This window comes from Staurois parvus, unplaced genomic scaffold, assembly GCF_062004578.1.
Source record: "Staurois parvus isolate SC_StPar_1 unplaced genomic scaffold, SC_StPar_1.0 ptg000232l, whole genome shotgun sequence".
Taxonomy (NCBI): Eukaryota; Metazoa; Chordata; class Amphibia; order Anura; family Ranidae; genus Staurois; species Staurois parvus.
Window position 1 is genome coordinate 3,901,141 of NW_028318028.1, and position 23,255 is coordinate 3,924,395.

A 23,255-nucleotide genomic window follows, 5' to 3' on the forward strand; every position below is an offset into this window, starting at 1 on the left:
TGGGCGTTCAGTGACAGATAGTGACAATTTCAATCATCCCAACTCGTTCAGTTGTAGTGCAAACAAATGATTGTGCAGAGTAAATTGATGGCAATTTTCACATCCTTACATGTAGATCGATAAAAAGTGATTCACAAGGGCACAAAAGCACATCAATTGACCCTGTATGATCATTTTTTTCCTCCACAACCAATGACTTGGGTTGATCGAAACCATCACGATCTGTCATCCATTGCTCGATCATGCCCTTTTCATCTCGCTCGCTGGCCGATTTGAATCAGATAACAATTGGTCAGTTTTATAGCACCATGTATGTCCACAATTAGATCTACCAACAACCATGTAATGCAAGAGTCTGTCTGACTGGATACAGATTGATTGGACAGTTTAAGATGGACCTCAAATTACAAAGTTTTAGTAAATCCAAAACTGATTTTACAAGAATTGTATGGTCAGATTGTAACGTGTATGGTGAGCTTAAAGGTGATTGTACAATTGGCTTGTAACTTGTGTGGCCAGCTACCCAAAAAAAAAAAATTGTTGTTTAATATCCAATCGCAAAATAGTTTTCATATGTTTAATGTGCATCGCAGTAAAGTAGTCCATTAAAATGAATAGGCTTCTGATGCAAGGAAACTTCCCTGAAATCAGGCATGTTACAAAATGTTCCTGCGACTCCATGCCAGACACTGCAGTGCATTGCCTTTGTGCTCTGGGGTGCTGACACTGTAAAGCACCGACATGTGCATTGCCATGTGTTGCACCAATGCACACATTTAGGCTGGCCATACATGGGTCGAAATTCGACCAATTTTTCATCCCAAAATTGGACCTAAGAATAATTGGCCGATTTTCACTCTGTTAGTGGGTCAATGACACCGGATGATTTTCGTGGTTCCTCCCCTTTTCGGTGGTCAGGCATGTTGGAAAATTCATGAAAAACTACCAATTTCCGACTCAATTCTGGTCAAATCATACAATCGTTTTTCCGAAAAAGCATATGCGCATGAGCTGTGACCTGGAAGGAACAGACGTTTTGCCTGTTATATGGGGTGAACTTTATGACTTGGTCAGCCGATTTTCGAAATCATTGATGGCACCTTCGGAATACCGATTTTCGGACAAAAAAATTGTTCGGAATTCGGACTATGTATAACGCAACAAATTGATCGTGCACTCTCTGTACAATCCCCTTCAGGTTGATCACATCTTTGTAATATGAGGCATCCATTTTCAATACAATCAGTCTGATTCTTCTGCTGCATAGTTGGTGGTAGATGATTGTACAATCAGATTGTAATGCGCGTAGCCAGATTAAAACTGCCTGCTATTGATTGTCTGATTTGGAATTCAATACTTGTTGTGTTGGGCAATTCTTAGCTGTGATTACACGAGCGGTCGTAGCCAGGAGCTCAATGCCCCAATTAAACCCCAAATTACTTTTTTTTCATATCCTTCATATTGTTGTAAAGTGCTGTGTAAACTGTTGGCGCCATAGAAATCCTGTATAATAATAATAATAAAATTGGGCACTGAGATTACCCATCTACAATTGAGTGACTTCGAATACAGAAAATGTGCCTGTGTGGGTTTCCTCCGGGTACTCCGGTTTCCTCCCACACTCCAAAAACATGCTGGTAGGTTAATTGGACAGGAGAGAGGGGCCAGGTGAGCCTGCGGGGGACCCAAGAAGAGGAGAATCCAGGCTACTCTGTGCAAAACTACTGCACACAGTAGGAAAGTATAACACAGGCAGTGCAGTGGCTAAATGGTTAGCGCTTCCGACTGGCAGTACTAGGGTCGTTGGTTCAAATCCCAGCCATGGCACCACCTGCCTGGTGTTGGCATGTTCTCCCTGTGCCTGTGTGGGTTTCCTCCGGGTACTCCGGTTTCCTTCCACACACCAAAGACATGCTGGTAGGTGAATTGGCTCCTGTCTAAATTGGCCCTAGTATGTGTATGTATGAATGTGAGTTAGGGACCTTAGATTGTACACCCCTTGAGGGTTAGGGACTTATGTGAATGTACAATATATATGTAAAGCACTGCACAAATTGACAGCGCTATATAAGTACCTGAAATAAATAAATCTTCTACCCCCAAACCAAAATTGTGGACAAATATATCACATGATTGCCACGTGGTGTAAATAACTGCACAATTTATTTTGAATGGCGTAGTGGTTGTCCCTATAGTTCTAGCCTCATAGGCATTCGATTGTGCGGCTGGCAGACTGTCATCCAATGTATACGGCAGTTTTTACCATTGAGTGACTTGGAATACAGAAAATGATCTGCTACCCCCCCCCCCCCCCCCCAACCCCAAACCAAAATTGTGGAAAAGAATATCATACGTGATCGCCACGTGGTGTAAATAACAGACCAACCGCACAATTTATTTTGAATGGCGTAGTGGTTGTCCCTATAGCTCTAGCCTCATAGACATTATTATTATTATTATTATACAGTGTTTATATAGCACCAAAAGGTTTGCTCAGCGCTGTACATTATAGTGGGGGACAGTACATGAGACAATACAGTAACAGTACAATACACAAGGGGTTCGAGGGCATTATATTGTGTGACTGGCAGACTGTCATCCAATGTATAAGGCTAGTTATTATTATTACTATGATGGTAATTGTATGGGTAAAGCTATTGTCATCCCATTTTGGGGCAAAGGCTTTAATTCCTGTTGTTCAAGGTTTAGGGTAGCTCATCAAAGAAAGTGTGACTTGAGGAGGAAGGGATGGACAAGGTGGAGGGGGGGTGAGCACAGAGAGGGAGTCAGGGGAGGGGTGGGGGCCATCTGACACCAGGAGGGTCTGGCTCAGTATAAAAGCCTAGCATTGACTTAGCAGAACTTTAGTCACAGTGCAGGCAGGCTACATCTACAGACAAAAGACCACACAGGATTGAGCTTTACAAAGCATCCAAGCCCTTCCGATGTCAAATAGTCTTCTGCCTGGCTGAAGGGATATTTACTGAGCTTTACAAGTCGACTCTCCTGGACAGAACTTTTCTATAACTCAAGGAAACCAAAAACTATCCTCAATCACCAGATCTGATACCCAGCAACATCAACCGGTGTGCCCTCCCCTTGGCTGGACATTTGCCCTGCCTGGTGCTGCTTGTACCAGTTCCATCTTCTTCTACCTCATCCTGCCTGGTCCTGGTGGGTAAATACCCCCGTGGGCTTCATTTAGCTCCATTTTTCTGGAAGGCAGGAACACAAGTGTGACTTTTCTTTCATTGCTGGACTCATCCAGGATTTAGTTACTAGGGTATAAGACGACAGCAAGGATGCTTCTAGTTTTGGTCCTGATGGGAATGCTCTGTGTGCCAGAGGTGAGTAGTTATGTGAAGCAACCTGATGACTTCTACAGATTTTCCTTTGTATAAAATTGAGTAAGGGTCCTTTATACAAGGTAGGGGTACTACCCTGTATAAAGGACTAGAGGGTATAGTATACATGTGGTAATGCAAACTAAATAATAATTTTCATGAATTAATTATTTTGCTTGAAATGTTATTGCCCTTATGGAATAGGACAGGCATACAGCAAAAGCTGAACCCCTAGCAATTAGAGATCATCTACCATTGTCCTCTTGGCTCCAAAATGAGGAGATAAACTCTAGTTACTATGAGTTACTGTATGCATTTTACTGCTCCACTCCCCCACCAAAAGATTGTTATACTTCACTAAATAATAATTTAAACCCTGCGGTGGGGTATATTTTTATCATTTCTTACTTAGTCTACTGTTAGTATCAGATCTTGAGTATATGCAGATAAAATTATCTATTATATTACACTCATTGTGCTGCATTATTTCATGAGGTTCTCTGCCCTGGGGGGTATGTTCTGTTCTGCGCAAGTTGTCTTTGAACATAAATACACAGTTTTATTGAACTTTATATATTACAGGGTAAACAATATGTTAACCGTAATGATAACCCAGAGCAACCAGTCATTTTCCACTGTGCCGGCTACTTTTAGCCAATAAAATCTTACTGGTTGGTTTGGGTTACTGTGGACATTACTATTGTTCTGTGCACTGTCCTATTACATAAGCCCATGTGAGTTTCAAGATAACCTTTATGGCTTTTCACTGTATGTTATATCTATAATGAGTTCAGTTATTGTCTCCCCAGGTCTACCCAGCTGGTGTATTTGAGCTGAAGGTCCACTCATTCAGTAGTCCCCGTGGGGTATGTGTAGCTGGTCGCTCCTGCCGCATATTCTTCAGGGTGTGTTTGAAGCATGCTCAGCCGGTGGTGTCCCCAGATCCGCCCTGCACATTTGGGACTGCTCTAAGTGACCTTATGGCCATGGATCCAGAGGCCATATCTTCGAGCACACCCATACGAGTCCCATTTCACTTCAAATGGCCGGTAAGTCAGAATCTTGTTTATTTCATTGATAAAGATAACAATTCCCAGGTTCAAGAGTAAGGTAGAGCTTAAAAGCTAGAACCAGCCTGATAGCACCTGGGTAGAGCATGTTTCCTTATTTGTGGTTGAAATAAAAACCCACAGATAGCAGGACATAGATTTTGTGAGGACCAAATCATGACCTAACTGTCTATCGTCACCTTTAGATCGAAGCAGACACCCATTGCCAATAAATCTCATCAGGAAATTCTACTGGCTGGTTTAATGTGACCCCAGAGATGTGTACATGGTCTTGCCTTCCATAATCTTTATTTCCCAAGAGATTGTTCAATGGTCATATTTGATGCTGGATAATCATTTGATGTCTAAGAATGGCTCAAGCTGCTTTGATTTTGAAATTCATGATACAGAGCTAATCAGTAATGTTTCGATGGGGCACAAAGGTACCGAAAAGTTACGGTAGAATATTTGCTCCTATTAGGAATGGTAAACTAACATAAAAGCATAGTTAATGCCCTACTAGGTGAGGGGCCTGAAGTTCAAATGTAGTTGTTCCTGACTGGTCTCATGGGAATAGCTATATGACCTCAATACTAAAAATTTTAATCCTGGCACCTTATAGTTATTTTTAGTCTACCTAGTACTAGACTCCCCACAACCTTTGTCTGCCTAGAACTAGGCTCCCCATAGCCTTTGTCTACCTAGAACTAGGCTCCCCACAGCCTTCCTCTATCTAGAGCTAGGCTACCTAGTACTAGGCTCTCCACAACCTTTGTCTACCTAGAACTATGTTTCACAGCCTTTGTCTACCTAGAACTAGGCTCCCCACAGCCTTCCTCTACCTAGAGCTAGGCTACCTAGTACTAGGCTCCTCACAACCTTTGTCTACCTAGAACTAGGTTCCCCACAGCCTTTGTCTACCTAGTTCCAGGCTCCCCACAACCTTTGTCTACCTAGTACTAGGCTCCCCAAAGCCTTTGTGTGCCTAGTACTAGGCTCCCCACAGCCTTTGTCTACCTAGTACTAGGCTCCCCACAGCCTTTGTCTACCTAGAACTAAGGTAAAATACACATATTCTTTAGAGCACCATCCAGTGGTGTGGCTAATAAATCATTGTTCAGCACCCTTCAGTTGTGTCTCAAGTCACAGGACCTTTCTCTGTAATGAAACCCCAGTTATGAATTTTCTATTGTCCTAAACCCTTTATCAGTACCTTCTAAAGGTGCCATAGATCACCATAGTTTTGGTTGTTCTTGTCAAGGCAATAGCCTCTAGTGGTGCACATGTTCTTTGTCTGCTAGCATCCTTCTAATTATGGCTTCTCTGGTCATAGAACCTTTGTCTTTCAGTTGCCCCATCTCTGGTCACAAACATCTGTCTACCAGGAACCCTATGGATGGGATCTCAATGTCATTGTGCCTTTGTCTACCAGCACCCTCTGGTGGTAGCTCATTATTTTACAGACTCTTTACAGGAATCCTCTAATCTTCATGATCTAGGCTTATGTCATGAAATCTACTAGCACGCTTTTTTGGTGCCTCCACGATGACTTTGTCAAGAGGAATAAACCCTCCTGTAATCAGGAACCTTTTCTTTTTGTTATAAACATTTGGGTTGAATTACTAAAACTGGAATGGGCAAAAATCAGTGCAGCTCTGCGTAGAAACCAATCAGCTTCCATTTTTTTGTCAAAGCTTAATTGAACAAGCGGAGGTTAAAAGCTGATTGGCTACCATGCACAGCTGCACCAGATTTTGCACTCTCCGGTTTTAGTAAATCAACCCCAATATGTTTACTCTGTAACGCATGTTATATGGCTTGAAACTATCAACAGCCTTCCAGTGTTTTTTAGTTTAACCTTTTTCTCATTTCATAAGCATTTTATCTAGGTAACAACCTTTAATTATATAGTTGTGTTTTTTCAAGTTATTGTGGGCATTTTCCTTGGGATACCAGACTGTATTTATGAATCATATGCCAATCAGAAATTAGTTTTTAATGACTAATATATTTCCCTGCCATCTAGGTGGCAGCCTAAATTAGCATGGTCTAAGTCGAAGGGGTTTGTGTATTCTCTTTTTATAATTGTGTTATGTTCTCTTTAGAATTTTTAGTTTTTGATTATTTTCTATAATTAAAATAGAACCCGAGTCAAAAATTCATTACCTTGCAATCCAGATACTGGTACGTTTCTTGGAAGCAAGTTTATCTAACAAGTAAATTGCTCTATGTCTAAGCACTCTTTCATTAAAATAGATTCCCCTGCAACTAAAAATATCCATTTGTTATACCTAAATTTAACAAAATAAACACAAATAACTATTTAATGTACACCCCGCAAAGTAAGATCCTAAGTAATACAAACTACTATGAAGGGCAGGGCTGCGGTTAGAAACCACTGGGCCCCATATGGCCAATCTTACAGGGCCCCTCCTCGCAAAAAAACACAGTTTACTATTTTTCAGTTTTGCATGAACACTGCGAGTGATCATTACCGATCACTCATTGTGTTCATTCAGGAAAGGAAGGGGCTGGTAAATGTGACATATTTACTGGACTGGACTCTTCCACCACTCTCCATCCTGAAGGATCCCATTATGCTTGAAGCTGCCGATGGGGAGAAGAAGAGGGAACCCTGCAGCACTGCGGGGTGGGAGCACACAGGGGGGCCTGGACAGAAGAGGGAAATGCATCATGCACAGGGAGGGTGATGGATGTGGCGGGGATGGAGGGTGCAATTACTAGAACCAGTCCCCTGTATGGCTCTCTCTGCAGCAGCTGAAAGCGGGAAGAAGAGGAGAAGAAGCCAGCTTTCAGTTGCTGCACAGAGAGAGCCATACAGGGGATTGGTTCCTGTAATTGCACCCCTGCTGTGCCGATCACCCTCCCTGCCCACATCTGATTCACTTAGCTGCCTGGGCCCCCCTGCTGGCCTGGTCCCCATCCAGGGGAACTGGTGGTACCCCCTTATCCACGGCCCTGGATCAGGCAGTATGAAAAAGTCAGTAACCCAGGGCTAAACAGTACTAAGTTTCAATTGTTCTAACTAATGAAAGATGGATATTGCAGAAATGATGTTGGGCATCATGGATAACTAGAGAAGATAAGTGGATACCTGTGCTTAACAATTTCTCCGAATTGTCAAAGTCAGCTTTGTGTAGAGCCCAGGATCCCATTACTCCTCTACACCCACATTTCAGGTTGCATATATCCTCAATGAATGCATTACCTATACATACATAGGAAGGTCCATCTTACACCATTTCATTGTTCCTTGCACTGCCTTACATGCTTTTACTAATGATGAAGACACTAATGAATTGGAGGTGGTGTAGAAGTTAGACTTTGGGTCCCAGCTGAAGGTCATAACTTGCACCCACATCCCACTGGTCAGAAAATAAAGATTCCGCTAAGGAGACATAATGACTATCAATATTAATAAAGTTGCTCTACATCACTTTTCATAGAAGATATGCCATGGTGGACGAAGTGTTAAAAGTTGTGAAGAGGATTGGAACTTCTTGTTACTCACTCGAGAATTGTAAGATGCTTACTCTTGAGCTACCCCATATGTCTAAGTCTTCGGTCACACCGAATCCAACTTTGAAATCATGCAAATTCACTTGAATTAGCACAATTTCAAATTCGTAGGTCTGTCCGATTTCAGGTGCGACTTGGAAGACACCTACGTGACTTCATGCACTGATGTCTATGCAAGTCGCACCTGACCTTGCAAAAAGTAGTGCATGAAATAGTTTCAAAATCGTCTCGACTCCGGCGGAGTTGGAATCCTACAGATATGACTGCCGCTTCCATTGTGGACAATAGGGTGCGACTTGTCGTGCAATGTGAAATGATCAATTTGCATGAGAAGTCACACCGGAGTGACCGGGGGCTAAAGCTATTTGTCTTCTTGTACATAACCATAACAAGTACTAAGTCTACCTTGTTACCTATTAGTGCATTATTTATTTCCATGTTAGACATAATACACATACACTTCATTCTATACATATTTTATACAATAATCACTCTTTACTGCCCATCCTATCTACACTGCATCATTCTAAAGCAGCCTTTCCCAACCCTAGGGCTCCTCCTGGACATGCTGGGGGACCTTGAGTAGCGGCTCTTCTGCCTACACTTACCATCAATACAAGGGATTATTTTCCACTGACCAGCAAAACAAAAGGGCAATTTTCTACTGACCACCAATGCAAGGGGCCGTTTTCTACTGCCCATCAATACAAGGGGGGCATTTTCTACTGCCCATCAGTACAAGGTGGGCAGTTTTCTACTGAACACCAATGCAAGGGGACCATTTTCTACTGGCCATCAATACAAGGGGGGCATTTTCTACTGGCCATCAATACAAGGGGGGCAGTTTTCTACTGCCCATCAGTACAAAAAGGCAATTTTCTACTGCCCATCGATACGAGCGGGGCAGTTTTCTACTGAACACCAATGCAAGGGGGCCATTTTCTATTGCCCATTAATACAAGGGGGGCATTTTCTATTGCCCATTAATACAAGGGGGCCATTTTCTATTGCCCATTAATACAAGGGGGGCATTTTCTATTGCCCATTAATACAAGGGGGGCATTTTCTATTGCCCATTAATACAAGGGGGGCATTTTCTATTGCCCATTAATACAAGGGGGCCATTTTCTATTGCCCATTAATACAAGGGGGGCATTTTCTATTGCCCATTAATACAAGGGGGGCATTTTCTATTGCCCATTAATACAAGGGGGCCATTTTCTATTGCCCATTAATACAAGGGGGGCATTTTCTATTGCCCATTAATACAAGGGGGGCATTTTTTATTGCCCATTAATACAAGGGGGGCATTTTCTACTGCCCATCAGTACAAAGGGGCAATTTTATACTTCCCATCAATACAAGGGGGCAGTTTTCTACTAAACACCAATACAAAAGGGCAATTTCTTACTGACCACCAATGCAAGGGGGCAATTTTCTACTGCCCATCAATACAAGGGGGGCATTTTCTACTGCTCATCAGTACAAAGGGGCAATTTTCTACTGCCCATCAGTACAAAGGGGCAATTTTCTACTGCCCATCAATGCAAGGGGGGCAGTTTTCTACTGAACACCAATGCAAGGGGCCATTTTCTACTGCCCATCAATACAAGGGAGGCATTTTCTACTGCCCATCAGTACAAAGGGGCAATTTTCTACTGCCCATCAGTACAAAGGGGCAATTTTCTACTGCCCATCAATGCAAGGGGGGCAGTTTTCTACTGAACACCAATGCACAGGGGCCATTTTCTACTGCCCATCAGTACAAAGGGGCAAATGTATACTTCCCATCAATACAAGGGGGCAGTTTTCTACTGAATACCAATACAAAAGGGCAATTTCCTACTGACCACCAATGCAAGGGAGCAATTTTCTACTGCCCATCAATACAAGGGGGCATTTTCTACTGCCCATCAGTAGAAGGGAGAAATTTTCTACTGAACACCAATACAAAAGGGAAATTTCCTACTGACCACCAATGCAAGGGGCAGTTTTCTATTGGCCAACAAAGTAAGGGGTCACTTCAACACTTACCAATGATGTTAGCAGACACTACAACTTTCACTGTCTGCTTCCTTTTCTGGTATTAATATTATTCATTCAATTTGAAGACTAAAAATAGTTTTATCGTTTAGAGCAGTTGGGTGTTAAAAATCATCTGTCCAGGTGACAAATACTCTTAGGGCACCTCATTCCTTATTTTCAACTTTCATCAACTTATTGAGCACCCTTTGTTATGTAATCTGCAGATATAGTAATTGTTATCAGGGCTTCCCCAAGACCTGAAAATTATTTCAAGAGTTCCTTAGGGGTCCCGGTTTAGAACGATTTCTGTAAAGTAATTATGTTATGGGCTATACAATCATAATGTTCACACGCTTTCACTTGGTGCTCACTGCTTATGCCAAACACCAAATATTGACACTAGCTGTGCTCCCTGAAAAGCGACCTGCATTTGGTTTGCTCTTCAGAGACCATTTGACAGGAGGCGAGAAGGTATTGTATCACCTCCTCACCACCTGCTATAACACCTTGATTGCCGTAATAGCACACCAAAACCACTTGCATTGCATGCAGTTGCAGGGCACTTACATAGCGGCTCCATTCACTTGAGTGGGAAGCGGTTTGTGGGTGCTATGCCCGCCTAAAGCAACAGGGAGTATAACTGCTGCTGCTGCCATGAAGCAAGGCATCGTGGCCACGGCCTGTGTACACCTGCACCCACTACCTCTGCAGCTAAAAGGGTTGCAGTTGGGGGGCAGTAAAAGCACAGCTCAAATGAGATTTTACAGCTCCCCAACCTTATGTGTGAATAAGTCTAAAGGCTGCTACTGAATAAGGTCGTGAGCAATGTACTAAGGGGAAGTGACTCACAGTAACCATACCATTACACGTACGCTGTCCTTTACTGTTTGGAAGTGCTAATTGTCTGTTATGGCTAGAATCACATCAGTGGTTTTTGAACCATATTAATAGCAGCAGTAAAGTCAGCACAGTGGCTAAATGGTTAGCACTTCCGCCTGACAGTACTAGGGTTGTTGATTTGAATCCCAGCCACAGCACCTCCTGCCTGGAGTTTGCCTGTTCTCCCTGTGCCTGTGTGGGTTTCCTCCAGGTACTCCAGTTTCCTCCCACACTCCAAAGACATGCTGGTAGGTGAATTGGCTCCTGTCTAAATTGCCCTAGTATGTGTATGTATGAATGTGAGTTAGGGACCTTAGATTGTACACCCCTTGAGGGTTAGGGACCGATGTGAATGTACAATATATATGTAAAGCACTGCGTAAATTGACAGCACTATATAAGTACCTGACATAAATAAATAAGTCTTGTACCTTGTTAGTCATCAATTTATGAGGACAGTTTGGATTTAAGCAACACCTACTAAGTTACACAAAAAAAACAGATATAAGTGTCCTGAAGTAGAAGAGGTAGTGTAGACCTGTGCCTTCTACCTTCACTCTGATTTAGGCTAGGTTCACACCTATGTGGTGTGCTTGATCCGTTTTTGCAGCATTTGTTATGTATTTTGCGTGTTTTTTTTACTTGTTACCTAGCAGATTAAAACGCAAAACGCATCAAAAACGTGTAAAAAATGCATCAAAAACGCACTACATGCTTTTCTGCAGCATCTCCATTGAAGTCTATAGAACCGAAAATGCAACCTTTTGCATTTAAAAAAGTCCCTGACCCTTTCCAAAAAAGCACAGGGTGAAAACGCAGAGATGTGAACCTGTCTCATAGGAAATCATGTTAAATGGACTGCTGTGCGTTTTTGCAAAACACATGGAAAACGCTTAGGGGTGAACCTAGACTTAGGGCTGCAGCCTCTTTCAGTCTCTTCAGTGTTTAAAGTGACGCAAAACAATATCCTTATACTTCAAATATAATCCACACACATCCATCCTCAGTGGGCCTGTCATTTATTTTTCTTAAATTGTTTCTAACTGTGTTTTTCCACCTCATTGTAATTTTCTCCATGAGGTCCTGAACCTTTACATTTCCCCCCATTTTCATTTGTTTGGAATGAGCAGTGGATGTTAGTTGAGTTTATGAGCACTACTCTATGCACACTACATAGTCCATAGTCCATCTGTGGGCAGCACAGTGCCTGGCAGTACTAGGGTCATTGGTTCGAATCCCAGCCATGGCACCTCCTGCCTGGAGTTTGCATGTTCTCCCTGTGCCTGCATGGGTTTTCTGTGGGTACTCCAGTTTCCTCCCACACTCCAAAGACATGCTGGTAGGTGAATTGGATCCTGTCTAAATTGGCTTGTGTATGTATGAATGTAAGCTAGGGACCTTAGATTGTACACCCCTTGAGGATTAAGGACTGATGTGAATGTATAATATGTGTGTAAATTGACAGAGCTATATAAGTACCTTAAATAAATACATACATACAGGGACCATGGAGAATAAGTGTAGCCACCCTCTAATGAGAAGTCAGGCTGAGAGAAATAGAAGGGACTTTTCTAAGTTAAGAATACATATTTGAATACATTTTTTAAACCTGAGTTTAGTGTCACTTTAACCTTTCTTTTGTATTTGTGTATTCCCCAGCGCGTACCATGGTTCCATCTTCTAACCCTTTACACCTACATCACAACATTGATGTAGAACAGTGGTACTCAACCTTCCTAATGCCGTGACCCTTTAATACAGTTCCTCATGTTGTGGTGACCCCCAACCATAAAATTATTTACCCAGTAATTATAATTCATGAAGTGTCGTTTTACCTCCAATACTGCTGCTTTCAACACAGTAGCTGCTTTCAACACAGTAGCTGCTTTCAACACAGCAGCTGCTTTCTACACAGTAGCTGCTCTTTACACATCGGAAACATGTGTTTTCCGATGGTCTTAGGCGACCCCTGTGAAAGGGTTGTTCGACCCCCAAAGGGGTCGCGACCCACAGGTTGAGAACCACTGATGTAGAAGGAAGGAACCAAAGCATGTGGTGGCAGAAACGGGGTTCAAGGTTTTACTCCATCCCAGTACCTGTTTTCTTATAAGTTTTTAGATTTAATTATAGAATCTTGTTGAATGTGATTACCATACACCACACATAACACGCATAGTATGTGTTACACCGTAGCAGAGGTAAAGAATGTGTTGTACTGATAGCAGAATATCAGCCTTACCAAAGTAATATTTATCTAGTTAGTATTCTTGTACATTTATTTATTACAGGTAGTTACAGTATATAGCACTGTCTATTTATGCAGCAATTTACATATATACACTCACCAGCCACTTTATTAGGTACACCTTGCTAGTACCAGATTAGACCCCCTTTTGCCTTCAGAACTGCCTTAATTCTTTCTGGCATAGATTCAACAAGGTGTTGGAAACATTCCTCAGAGATTTTGGTCCATATTGCCTTTCTGTTGTCTCAAACCAGTCTGCCCATTCTCCTCTGACCTCTGACATCAACAAGACATTTTCGTCCACACAACTGCCACTCACTGGATATTTTCTCTTTTTGGGACCATTCTCTGTAAACCCTAGAGTTCCCATAAGATCAGCAGTTTTTTAAATACTCAGACCAGCCTGTCTGGCACCAACAACCATGCCATGTTCAAAGTTACTTAAATCCCCCTTCTTCCCCATTCTGATGCTCAGTTTGAACTTCAGAAAGTCTTCTTCACTACGTCAAGATGCCTAAATGCATTGAGTTGCTGCCATGTTATTGGCTGATTAGCAATTTGTGTTACCAAGCAGGTGTACCTAATAAAGTGGCCAGTGAGTGTATTGTACATTCATATAAATCCCTGCCCCCAAAGAGCTCACAATCTAAAGCTCCTCACTCAAATTCATACATCCACATGCCAGGACCAATTTAGACTGGAGCCAATTAACCTACCAGCGTGTCTTTGAGGAAACTGGAGTACCCGGAGGAAACCCACACAGACACAGAGAGAACATGCAAACTCCATGCAGGTAGTGCCGTGGTTGGATTTCGAACCAACGACCCAAGTGCTAGGACTTATCATCTGGAGAGTAGCTTATACTAGCTTGTAGTTTACCCATTACATTAACCTTGGAGATCACAAGACTGTTGACTCAAATTCATTTGTGCAGAGGGCATACATTTCTTCTCATGCACTGACAACTACTCCTAGATGTTTCTCACAAGCCTTACTCTACATTTACTGCTTCTTTACTTATTTCTTATGGGGCCAGCCCTCCTCAAAGTGACATTACAGCAACAGGTGGAGTCTACAGGACATACACCAACCAGATACTTGGACAATTGTCACCGGAACAGTTGTCTCTATTTGGGGATGTCCCCTTACCTACTGTAAACCATGACAACAGTAAAATTTTAGAATTCCCATCTACTTTTGTTCTTGTTACAGTGGTCACCAGGACAACTGCAAAGTAAATCCCCCCTGCAGGGGAACAAACAACAAAAAACTACCCAAAGCTAAAAAAAACTTTTTTGTTAAAAAATCTGTATGTATAGCCAATTTTTTTTTTTTAGATTTGGATAGAGAAGGAAAGGGTCATCAAAATCTCCTCAAAAAGAGTGGATTCTATGCCTTAGACCAGCTTTTCTCAACTTTTTCAACACAGAGGAACCCTTGAAATAACTTTCCATTCTCAGGGAACCCCTGCTAAAAATCATTATGTCTACAACTCATTGTATATTAGTGTGATGGTCAGTGGGAAGAATGCTCCTTACACCTGTGTCCATTAGGTAGAATTAGCCCTTTACAGATAGCTAAAAAAAGATCAATGGTGCCAGTGGGAACTTACCGGTATTTGAAAGGCAGAAATTGGTCATTGCTCAAGGTACCCCTAGCAACCTCTGGAGGAACCTTAGGGTTCCATGGAACCCTGGTTGAGAAATTGTGCCTTAGACAGTTGCCACCAGAACGTGTCCCCATTTGAAGAGCTCCCTCTCATCATTTTTTTTCCATGACAACTTCAAAATTGAGGATTTCCACTTACTTTCTGTCTCAGTAACAATGGTCACTAGGACACAATGAAGAGTAAGCCTCCCCAGTGGGAACAGAAGCAGCAATAAAAACTTTATTGGGGGTCCCACACTGCACAGCTCTATCCAAAACTAAGAAAAAAGTTCCACCCATTCCTTGTGTCCAGCCAGCCTTCACCACCACCACCACCTTTCCCATTCCTCCCAAGATTGGTTAACTATAGAGTATCTGCTCCAAAGGCTCTCAGAAATTTCCAGATCCAACTGTTATGTACTGGATCCATTTCCATGATCCAGTTGTTATCTATTAGATCACCAAACAGTCAGCCTTTCCATTAGCTTTCAATTGAAAATGAACTTGCAGAGAATTTAATGGCACACAGCATTCAGTTCCTCAGTTTTAGACTAAATTATTACAGCTGGAGTGGAAAGACGTTAAGACAAGCCACATGGTGGTTGTAATTACAGTTAGCCACAATTTTATTTGCTTAAATGTCTGAAAGTGGGAAGCAAAAAGAAAGGGAGAATCTGCTATGGTTGAAAACTGATGGGATACTTCCAACAATTCCACAAAATTGCCCAATGTGTGCAGCCAGCACCAAAGCTACACTGCTACACTTGGAAGCTGCAGCAAGTCAGATAGAGCCCACCTCTTTTCCTGGCTGGAGAATGTCCAGCATCATCTAGCTCTTTCTTCCCCTGTCTAACTGTTCCTGGCCTCCTTCATTTCCATCCATTTGATCCATTAATTTAAATTTCAGTTTCTGAAGGCTCAGAATCACATGTGGGTGTTACCTAGGCTAGTCTTCATGCAAATGCGGTCTGCCTAGGAATGCCCACTCTGCCAAACTGACACTCACCTATCAAGGCATTTTGATATTTGCATAACTCCTCCCAAGAACTAATCTACTGCTTGCATCAGGGCTGAGGAACTTTGAGAGTAGTTTTGAGGTAGGGTCCTGCGATATTTTCAGGAAGCACCCTGCTGGCTCCTCCCACCAGCCGTAACCTGCCTCCATTGCATAGCGAAGGACAGAGACCCAGGGACGATATCACTGTAAAATGAAAGCATTTAAATAAAACTGACTTTGACTAAATTGTATTTAGCATATTGATGAAGGGGCAAAGTAGGAATCAGGGAAGGCAAATTCTAAGCAGATTAAATTTCAGCTATAACATTAACAATCTTACTGGTCAAAATGGTTGCTCACCCATAAACTACACATACAATGGCATCAAATGTTGTTATAATGATGCTTACAGCTACAGGAAATTCTAATATGTATTGATTAGAATAGTTAGATTATTTTAAGATTCAAAAATACAAACTTAAAAACTACAGCTGTAAAATTTAATTTTTCTTTCAGATTCAACTGTCATATAGTTACATAGTTAGTCTGGCTGAAAAAAGACAAAAGTCCATCCAGTTCAACCATAGGAAAAAAAAAGAAGTTATAATCCTATATCCACAGTTGATGCAGAGGAAGGCAAAAAAAAACAGCAAAGCATGATCCAATTTGCACCTGCTGGGAAAAAAAATTCCTTCCTGATCCCCCGAAAGGCAATTGGATATTCCCTGGATCAACTTTACCTATAAATGTTAGTATCCAGTTATATTCTGTGTATTTAGGAAACAATCCAGGCCTTTTTGAAGCAATCCACTGAGCTGGCCAGAACCAACTCTTGAGGGAGTCTATTCCACGTTTTCACAGCTCTCACTGTGAAGAAACCTTTCTGTGTTTGGAGATTAAATTTCTTTTCCTCCAGACGAAAAGAGTGCCCCGTTGTCCTCTGTGGTGACCTCATGGTGAATAACTCCACATTGAGTTCACTATATGAACCACTGATGTATTTATACATGGAGATCATATCCCCCCTAATGTATTATACATGGAGATCATATCCCCCTTATGTATTATACATGGAGATCATATCCCCCCTTATGTATTATACATGGAGATCATATCCCCCCTTATGTATTATACATGTTGATCATATCCCCCCTTAATCTCCTCTTCTCAAGAGAGAATAAATTCAGTTCCTCTAATCTTTCCTCATAGCTGAGCTCCTCCATGCCTCTTATCAGTTTGGTTGCCCTTTTCTGTACTTTCTCCAGTTCCCCAATGTTCTTTTTGTGAATTGGTGCCCAAAACTGAACTGCATATTCCAGATGAGGTCTTACTAATGATTTGTACAGGGATAATATGATATCTCTCTCTCTGGAGTCTATACCTCTTTTAATACAAGAGAGGATTTTGCTCGCTTTAGAAACCGCAGCTTGGCATTGCATGCCATTATTAAACTTGTGATCTACCAGGACTCCCAGATCCTTCTCCACCATTGATTCCCCCAGTTGTACTCCCCCTAGTATGTATGATGCATGCATATTCTTAGCCCCCAAGTGCAGAACCTTACATTTATCAACATTAAACCTCATTTGCCACATAGTTGCCCAATTAAACAGTGCATTGAGGTCGGCTTGTAAATTGGAGACATCCTGTAAGGACGTTATTCCACTGCACAGCTTGGTGTCATCTGCAAAGACTGAAATGGGATTTTTAATAATATGATCAATCTTTCTGCAATCTATCTTAGATAAATGACTGTTCTTCTAAAAATGACCTGTTTCCCTGGAATGCTATCTATTTTTTTTTGGGGGGGGGGGTATTGGGTAGTGTTTGCTGTCCAGCACTACACATCTATTTTACTTTTTGCCTGAAATTGCTTTTTATTGAAGATCATTTTAACTTTTTGAAATTAGCAGAACATCAGAGTTCTAGTATCAGTCAAACATTTGGCAAATATAAAAGTAACTTTTCAGAAGGTAAAATGAATAGAAACAATGTGATAATTAATAGTAGTAGAGGTATGTTGTATATGTGTCACTTTTCTCTTCCTCAATTTAGATAATTCTTTGTCTTTGTATTAAAACAAGTTTGTTTTGGCTTTAATTAATCTAGTGCAGGGTTCTCCAAACTTTCTAAACAAATGGCCAGTTTACTGTCTTTCAGACTTTATGGAGGCTGGACTGAGGCCAATAGAAGTAGAAGGTTCTCCAGCATCAGTGAGAGTAAACAATGCCTCAGGCTTGGGAGTGAAAAAAAATATGTACTGCCTGTGGTCAGTAGCAGGAATAATAGTGCTCCACCCTTGGTGTCAGTGGGAGGAATAGTGCCTCTTTTCTGTTTGATCACATTTAGGATTCTAAAAACCTAGAACAAGCTACTCTAATAGTAATAGTGACTCCTGCAGGTGGAGCACTGGTGGTTGACTTAAAGTATAAGTCCAGTATTAGTGGGAGGAATAGTGCCCTATTTTTTGTATTAGTGGGGAGGAATAGTGCCCCATCATTGGTGTCAGTGGGAGGAGTTTTATCCCATTGTTGGTGTCAGTGGGGAGGAAAAGTGCCTCATTGATGGTGTCAATGGGACGAATAAGCCCCATCATTGATGTCAATGAAAGGAATGGTGCTTCATCCTTGGTGTCAGTAGGAGGAATAGAAATTGTGCAGGAAGGAATAGTGCCTCAAGGGCCATTTAAAGGCCCTTGGGCCACAGTTTGGAGACCACCATCTAATGCAAAGATCAAAGATGTACAGCATATAGTATAACAGAGTAGAGAAAAAGAAGACTTATCACAATTGTTTTCCAGTTGTGCTCCATGCATGGGTAAGTTATTGCTCAGTTGTTCCAAAATTTTTTATATAGTATGACATTTGGGGTATAATCTTTTGAACTGGAAAATGTAAAGTTTTGGTGAATATAGTCAGCTTGGGTGAATAAAAAAACATAAGATGACAGGGACGTTATAAGAGCATAATTGTTGGTGGTGTTGAATGTACACTGAGATGTAGTGGGTACCAGAATATATGATTGTAGGACTGTGGCAGAGGGCGGCTATGTGTAAACTTTCCAACAGGACCCTCTGTTATGTTCCACCATTTGGTTTCTTTTGTCCCTCTTCACTCCAACCAATGTTTTTAAGTCATGCCACACATATCCAACTGCTGTCTATTCAGTGACCCATTCCAAATTTTCTTTATCTGTCCTACCAAAAGTATGTACATATCATTGACACTAAACTTCTTATTTTATTACAGGGAATTTTCTCTCTCATTATTGAGTCCTGGAGCACATACACAGCAGAGAAGTCCACTGGTAAGTTTCATTATAATCGTTCACTGATAGGTAGTCAATTATAAACACAGTCATTTTAGAGATTTTAGAGATTGAAATGTATACTTTAGGAACCCCTAGACATCATATGATCATCATTTGATCTTTCTGGCAGATTCAGGTGCTGTCCAGAAGTCTGGGGTACCTACCATTGAACATTTTCTTAGCAGATAGACTACAATAGTATTACTAGGGATTCCGCTATGTAAGATAATATTACAGACCTATATATTTGTTTGTTGTAAAAAAAAAAAATGTCCTTCTGGACCTCTTTTCTGTTTGATCACATTTAGGATTCTAAAAACCAAGAACAAGCTACTCTAATAGTAATAGTGACTCGTGCAGGTGGAGCACTGGTGGTTGACTTAAAGTATAAGTCCAGTCAAATACTATCTGAACCTAAACCTGCTCCCAAACCTATTCTAAGCCGTATCCTAACTACTCTGTAAAGGAAGGATGTCCATACTTACCTATTCTGGGAGCGCTCTCGTCCAGTCACATGAGAGGCTCCCAGCGCCGGCTTCAGTGTAGAAGGGGGACAGCCGACAACGAATTCCCCATAGTAAGCCTATGGTTAAATCACCGTATAGGCATTGCAGCCATTGCCAGCGACCTCTCCTCTTCACTGAAGCCGGACGCTACTAGAATTGACTGGACTTCTACTTTAAGCTGGACATATATTGATTGAATGTCAGCCAGTTCAGCAGAGACAGGCTGAATTTAGACCTATGGACAGGCTGAATTTAGACCTATGTGTGGTTGTCCATGTTCATCAGAAGACAATCATTAGATCGCCTTCTGTCAAACAGGAATGTTGTAAAACTGGCAAATGGTTGCATCTGCTGATCAGTGTATTCTGACAATGGAGAGCTCCACTACCAGAATACAGTGTGCCAGATGGGGGTAGGTGGTTGGGTGGTGGCGATTCTTTCATTCACCTCATTTCTATGGATGGAGGAACCCATAGGGGTTTTTTTTCTGTTCACCATACTGGCTGAACGAAAAATAAACTATTCATCTGTGGACAGCTTTAGCCTTCTTTAATGTACTAAAATATCAGCTTTTTCTAATTTACCTTTAAAGCCCAACTACAGTTGCAGAAATAGATATGGAGTTAGACAGACATAGTACTAACAACCAGTATTTTTATAATCTTACCTCCACTTTCCTTTTGCTGCAGCTGTGCAGGGTGTTGAAATATGACAGTGTAGTTCAATTGGCTCCAGAGTTAGACCCACTGCTTTCACTAATGTAACAGACCTGGCCAGATACGCCCTTCTCTGCAATACAACTCAGTGTGAGGAAGCTTATACTGGGGGTATGGCTATTACTCAGCTCAATCAGTGCAGACCCCTGCAATGGCAAGGCAGGAAAACTTTCACTGAGAACAAAAGGTGAATTTTACCATATGGCAGAGCAGAACAAAAATGAATAAAAAGGCAAGTAACTTCAATGAAGCCTTAAGTCATTTACTTCCCAGCGTATTTCTGTAATCACCAGGGAAGGTTATAACATTGGGACTGCAACACAGGGGGTTCAGATTATTTACTTATTTATACAGCGCCATCAATTTATGCAGCACTTTACATATAGTCGTAAATTCATATCAGTCCCTAACCCTCAAAGAGTGGACAATTTAAGGTCCCTAACTCACATTCATACATACACATACTAGGTCCAATTTAGACAGGAGCCAATTAACCTTCCAGCATGTCTTTGTAATGTGGGAGGAAACTGGAGTACCCAGAAGAAACCTACATAGGCACATGAAAACATGCAAACTCCAGACAGGTAGTGCCATGGTTGGAATTCGAACAACCCTGTTGCTTTCAGGTGGAAGTACTAACCACTTAGCCACTGTACTGCCCATAAGAAGAGCTAGAATTGGGCTTTAACTGTGAGCATGCTCTCTGGGGTTGTAAGTGCCTCTCTCCATTTTTTCACTTAACCCTAAACACAGCAGCATGGCAAAGTGGTTAGCACATTTGACTTGCTGCTTTGAGGTCAAATCCCATTTGGGAAACTAAGATCATTTGTGTGTTCCCTTGTGCTTCCTTGGGTTCCCTGCCAGAAATATACCAGTAGGTTAATTGACTTCTGACCAACTCGTTATTGTGTATTAGTCATGACAGTAGATTATAGGCTACTTCAGAGGCAGTGACTGATGGAAATGGTTTTGTGTACTCCATAACATGCTAATATGTTGGTGCTACATAAATGCACAGGAAACCCCTTATCCCCCATGGGGAATTAGCACGTTATCCACTCCAATTCTAATACAATCATACTTTTATAAAATTGAATTGATAATCTCCTGGGGATAGATGAGAAATAGGATCTGCAATAACTAAAGCAAAACCTGGTAGGATTGGGGTCAGAAAAAGATGAACTCTATTTCCAGGAGATATGTCCTCGTGTTTGGCCCCATTCCTGGTGTCATCTTCTAAGTTAATAGGTCAGTTCCAAATGCTGAGGTCATAATGGGATGAAATGATCAGATCTGTGACCATTTGGCCTTGAAAAGTGGCAAATGACTGGATTACAGATAGCATTGCTGGAAAATCAATAGGAAGCCTTTTTACTCAAACCGCTGTTTAATATGTTCATGGTTCAATAAAACCGGCATGTCTCTAGCATCTGGGAAAACCTGAGAGATTAGCAAGACTAAAGGAAATAGTTTTAGCACAATAGTATCTAATTTAAGATTATTATCTACATTAATAATGTATATTAAATACACATTTCTTAGTCTTCATCTTTTTCCAGCATCTATATACTGCATCTCTGCTATTGTTCCTTGAGAATTTCCTTCTTTGATTCATTGCTTAGTAACTTGCCCTCTATCTATATCATTTTTACTACATCCCTTTACAGATAGGATTGCTGAAAAATCAATAAGAAGCTGTTTTACCCATTACTGCTGTTATTCTTTACTCAAAATGCTGTTTAACATGCTCATTATTCAATAAAAGGTTCATGTCTCTAGCATCTGGAAAACTGGAGAGATTAGCAAGATGAGGAGAAATAGTTTTAGCAAAATACCTAATTTAATATTATTGTCTACCTTAATAATATTTATTAAATACACATTGCTTCATCTTTCCTCTATCTACATACTGTATCTCTGCCATAGTTCCTTCAGATTTTCCTTCTTTGGTTCATTGCTAAGTAACTTGCCCTCCATCTAAATATTTTTTTCCAGTTTTAAAAATTTTAAAGAGCACCATCTGTATAATCTGTAATTGATGTTTCCTTTCCCAAACCAATACATTCTAGAATACTGCCTTCTATAGTGAAAAATGTATACCTTCTGTATGTCTACAGTGCCAACTTTAGCCTCCAGTTCTGTGCTCTTCTTCCTTATTCTTTAAAAGACGGCCATATATTAAGCCATTTTATTAACTGATTTTATTCGGTTGCAGGAAAGAACATTGCTCATTTCCCCCATCAAGTCAGTCAGCGTTGATGGGTGAACCCCTCCTATGTAGCTTTTGTATTCTGACAACGGGAGGTTTCCCCGCCATCAGAATACAATAATCACTGCTGGCAGCTATACCTGCCAGAAGTGAGTGAACAAATAAAACCCAAAAGGCTGGTTTTACTGAAGTTGATCAAATGATCGACTTTAGTACAACCAGCCTGCCCATAGATGGATCGAAACTTGTCTGGTTCGTGCTGAACTGGCTAAATTTCAAACCATCTATGGCCAGCTTAGGAGCCGCCATTAGAGGGCAGCTGGACATGCAGGCACAATCCAACTGCGAGGGGTACGGGAGGCATGCTGTAGACACCTTTAATGCCAGCTTATTAGGGAAAAACATAGGGATTTGGAAAATATGTCCAACTGTTTCTCCCTCTGACAACCCTGAGTCAGTAGTGTTTTCTGGTCTCCGAACATAAGATCAATTAAACAGGAAGCAAAAATGAATAAAGACACATAAAGTAGTCAAAACCCAAGTTTGTAGCCCGAACACCTTCTATCCAAAACAAACAAAAAAAATTGAAGGGAATTCGGTTTAAATCTGTTGAGTTCTTTTATTTCTGAAGCACAAGAAGAAGAGCTGGATACTCTCAACTACTGATAAATCAGTATATGTTTAATCTTTTTTTCTGATTATATAGCCAAAGCTTTGAATTGGCTACTAACTACTAAAACGTTTATTAAGAATTATAAACTCAACTGCTTAATACAGAAAAGAAAAGAA

General features: G+C 41.2%; 1 protein-coding gene across 1 annotated transcript in view; it reads left to right on the forward strand.

Annotated features, from left to right (window-relative positions):
* The first annotated feature begins 2,885 nt into the window (after positions 1-2,885).
* LOC149460242 (delta-like protein A) overlaps positions 2,886-23,255 on the forward strand; it is a 91,369-nt gene continuing 70,999 nt past the window's right edge. The window contains exons 1-3 of the mRNA XM_089679810.1: positions 2,886-3,347; positions 4,154-4,393; positions 18,975-19,032. Coding sequence (XP_089535936.1) covers positions 3,303-3,347; positions 4,154-4,393; positions 18,975-19,032 — 343 coding nt within the window. The 5' untranslated portion in view covers positions 2,886-3,302. The remainder of the gene's footprint in view (positions 3,348-4,153; positions 4,394-18,974; positions 19,033-23,255) is intronic.